This window comes from Cyprinodon variegatus, unplaced genomic scaffold (genome assembly GCF_000732505.1).
Source record: "Cyprinodon variegatus isolate N-32 unplaced genomic scaffold, C_variegatus-1.0 Scaffold344, whole genome shotgun sequence".
Taxonomy (NCBI): Eukaryota; Metazoa; Chordata; class Actinopteri; order Cyprinodontiformes; family Cyprinodontidae; genus Cyprinodon; species Cyprinodon variegatus.
Window position 1 is genome coordinate 166,017 of NW_015150797.1, and position 4,223 is coordinate 170,239.

Genomic DNA, 4,223 nt, shown 5'->3' on the forward strand with positions numbered 1-4,223 from the left:
TCTTTCTTGTTGCGCTGTCTCCAGCGTCGGGCAGCTTTGTCGTCACGCCCTCAAAACCCCGCCCGCTTTGCATCCAAAAATTCCAAACACGCCCCTGCCTTGTGATTGGCCCGCCAGTTCCAGAGCCTGGGGCATTGATGGAGGCTAGACCAACTCGCAGGCAAAAATGATTTTGGCCGCCGGCGGGTGGGGCTAGTTTACTAGGCTAGTCCGACCATGGTAACCAAGATAAATATTTAGTGTAAATGGCACGCAAACTGAACCGAACTGTGCTAATCTAGTGCTAGTTCATCAGTAAGGCTCGGCGCGAGTCAGTTTTGGCTCGGTTCTCTGATAACAAAGAGCACATGAGCAGACCATGTCATCTCCTTACAGTTAGCTTCCAGTAGTTGGCAGTAATGCACATCATAAGTTATTTGCCAACCACCACAACACAGAAGAAGAATCGTAAACTACATTTTTAAAAATGGCTTCAAAAGAGCTGCTTTTATTGCTATTTTGGCGGACGACGCTGTCCAGGGGATGTTGGACAGAACAAAACATAATCACTAAGTTTTCCTACGACAGCAGTAGTACCGTAGGTCGTCACCAGGAGGCAAGGAACCGTGCTAGCGTGATGCGTAAATGGTTGTAAGGAACCGAGCTCAGCACGGTTAACTGATCCAAGCTCGGTCCAAACTCAGCACGGCTTTCAGTGGGTAGTGTAAATGGAGCTATAGTAGTCAATAATTATTACACTCCAGTCGTTTGCTACAATACATTAAATTTCACTCACTGATACTGCATTGACTATGTATTCAGATATATTGGGCAACTCTAATCTCAAGTAATAATCTGAACTAATGAATTTAGAAGGTTTGAACTTAACATTCATACCTTTAGGTGCAATGATGCCGTATTTCTCTCTCCTCAGCATCCAGTTAACTGCCTGGCTCTGATACGGCCTGAGGACGGGAATCAGAACCTGGTGCTGGACGTCATACGTCACATCCTGGTTCTGCTTCTGATGCTGGTGCCTCACGTAATCATAAAGTTCCTCCACATTTTGCCTCTCAAGGTCCGTGTCACACTCCTCCTCCTCGTTATCTACAACTTCTGTATGAGGGAAAAAGAATAAACTGTTAGGAGACTGTTCTACAGATGTTAGGGATTACTTTAGCAGAAACACCAACCAGGGATGATGAAATCGTAGAAATATTCCATGAGTTTCTGCATGAGCTGATTGGCTTTCTTCAGACGGGCATTTCCCTCACTGAGGAACTCTGGCTTCCCCAGCCCAGTTTCTAGCAAATAAATTCCCACCTGTCAAACAGAGCCGATACAAAGCTGTCGTGTAACATGAAGAAACATCAATACTCTAAATTAGCTCTAAAAACAGGACAGAAATATCTCTAAAACATCCCAATCTGTCATAATTAATAAATTACAATGCTACCAACAACTTCATTATTTCATGGAACTTAAATTACTACATTAAAAATATCAATTACAAACATACTCTTTCTGCTTCCAAGTATTGAGGATGATTTAACAATATTACATAAAACCAATAATATTTTTTAATCCAGAAATGTATCCTAGATAAAAAGAAAGTATATGTAATACCTGCTTAAAGGTTCTTATTTTCAAAAGGTACTTTAAATCTGAAAAACGAGGCTTTTATTTTGCAATGTTTTTAACTTTCTGTGAAGCCATTTGGTCTTCCTGGTGTTGTTGTATAGTAGGGGTGGGTATTGGCAAAGAAGTCACGATTCGATTCAAATCACGATTCACATGCCACGAAGTGATTCAATCACGATGCATCATGATACTTGAAATATTGCGATGCATTGTGATATTTTCACTGAACACTGTTAGAAAAAAATACAGCCCTTACCGGTGGCTGACTGGCTGCGTGTGATCTGGTTAGTGTTTTCAATTGATCCATTGATACAACTGAATTCAGACATAGCTGTATTTATTGAAAAGACTTTTGGAGGTGTTGCCATGAAAACAAATACTGGACAAAAATATTACTATTACTGGAGTGGACACACTGACAAAAAGTGCTTAGGATTTATAAAACTTGAAATAACAACATAAGGATAATCAGTGCCGTTTACATGGCCTCAGTGGTCCTTTAAACCAGCGGTTCCCAACCACTGGGCCGCGGACCGGTACCGGTCCGTGGGTCATTTGGTACCGGCCCGCACAGAAAAAAAGTATATATATATATATATATATATATATAATTTATCGACGATCAGAGTCTGAGTGGTGTTTTATTTTGAAAAATATAAAAAATTGCGGTATTCTCTCCCAATTACATCAGTCGGTGCATCTGTGCCTCTTGACCAGGGGTGGGCAATTCCAGTTCCTGGGGGCCGGTATCCTGCAACTTTTAGATGTGCCTTGGGTTCAATGCACCTGAATCAAGTACTCAGAAAATTGGGAGGACTCTGCAGGAACCGACTGCATACTGAGGAGGTAACACAGCCATTTGATTCAGGTGTGTTGGACCAAGGATGGATCTAAAAGTTGCAGGATACCGGCCCCCAGGAACTGGAATTGCCCACCCCTGCTCTTGACACAGGTTAATTCAGGTCAAGACGCTTCCTATCTATAACATCCTATCTTTGTAAAGTGTGATTTTCTGCGGTTACAGCGACCAAAACAAAGCTACGGAGCAGACTGGACATCAGGAGCACACTTCGTGTGTCATTTTCTCCGATTACGCCTAGATGGGACCGGCTTGTTGTTTTATTCTTATGCTGTTTGTATTTGATTTCATGCCAGTCGTAGTATCATTTTAACCCCCCCCCCTTTTTACTTGATCGTATCCCCCCCCCAGCCGGTCCGTGAAAATATTGTCTGACATATAGTAGTCCGTGGTGCAAAAAAGCCACTGAAATGAAAAGATTCAAATGTATGACATTTCCCCTTTTGCAAATGACGTGCGTCATATCAAATCCGTTTTTACCTTCTTTTTTTTTAAAGCCAAAATGCATTCAAACATCTGACTTGAAATGTGATGGAGCCGGGCGAATTTCCTCAGTCTCCTCCGTGTTTTGTTCATGAATGACTCGTCGCAGTTTCCCTCGGACGGAAATGCTTGTGACACAAAGCAGCGGGCGCCAACACATCCGCAGCGACATCTACTAACTGGAAGCTGTATTCCACTTGTTTTTGGCGGATGTGTGCCAACCGTTCATGTATTTTATTTATTCCTTTTTAAAATTAAGAATCAATACTTGGGGTCAAGAATCGATGCAGTAGATCACAACAATTAGAATTGATTGTATAGTGCTATATAAATAACCTTTGATTTGATTTATTTACAATTATGGAAAGTGTAAAGCAAAATGCATAATATATGAAGATTTTAAAGAATTATATTATATATATTAGGACCAAGGCTAAATGTAAATCATTAATATGCTTTAATCTAAATTCTATTGCAGCTGCGGCTGTCCATTTATAGTTCCTGCCCTGCTGGAAGATGAAGCTCCATCCCATTCCAACTCATCTGCAGCTTCAGACAGATTTATTTTTTGGATTATGAAGGTGTAGCCCCAATCGACTTCCTATGAACTACATTCTCTCCCTCTGCTAAAAAGGAGCTTGACGAAGCGTTCAGTGGGATTTAGAGTGTTAGTTTTAAATGACACTTTATCACATGGCGGCAAAAAGTTTAACTTTGGTGTCTTCTGACCCGAGCAACTTCTTTCACATGCTTGCCAAGATTCTACACTGTGTACAGAATTATTAGGCAGGTTGTATTTTTGAGGATTATTTTTATTATTGGGCCACAATCGTGTTGTCAATCAACCCAAGACTCCTTAATATCAAAGTTTCATATTTTTGGAAGTTGATCTAACTGCTGCACCCCTCTGAAAGACATCTGACAATTTTTTACTCTTCAGAGTCTATCAAATCTCTTTTCTGACCCATTTTGCTGATGGAAAGGAAGTTGCCTAAAAATTAAGCACACCTTATATAGGGGCTCTGTTCGAAAACTTAGGACGCGTCCTTAGAAGGCCAGATTCGAAGTACGATTACGTCATAGCGCGGCGCCGAGGTCTGGCCGGATTCCAAGAGTCCTCCTTATGCAACCTTAAAATGCGTCCTTCTTTTTGCCCGATTTGAAGGAGGGGTCCGATGTATCCTCGGTATCCTTGGATATCCCAGGATTCATTGCGAGACCAAGCAAGCTGTGATCAAAGTAAAGGTTACTTGGCGTTGAA

General features: G+C 41.4%; 1 protein-coding gene across 1 annotated transcript in view; it reads right to left on the reverse strand.

Annotated features, from left to right (window-relative positions):
- shprh (SNF2 histone linker PHD RING helicase, E3 ubiquitin protein ligase) overlaps nucleotides 1-4,223 on the reverse strand; it is a 28,866-nt gene that overhangs the window by 22,248 nt on the left and 2,395 nt on the right. Inside the window, exons 2-3 of the mRNA XM_015385592.1 lie at nucleotides 1,173-1,302; nucleotides 877-1,095 (exon numbers count right to left, since the gene is read on the reverse strand). Coding sequence (XP_015241078.1) covers nucleotides 877-1,095; nucleotides 1,173-1,302 — 349 coding nt within the window. The remainder of the gene's footprint in view (nucleotides 1-876; nucleotides 1,096-1,172; nucleotides 1,303-4,223) is intronic.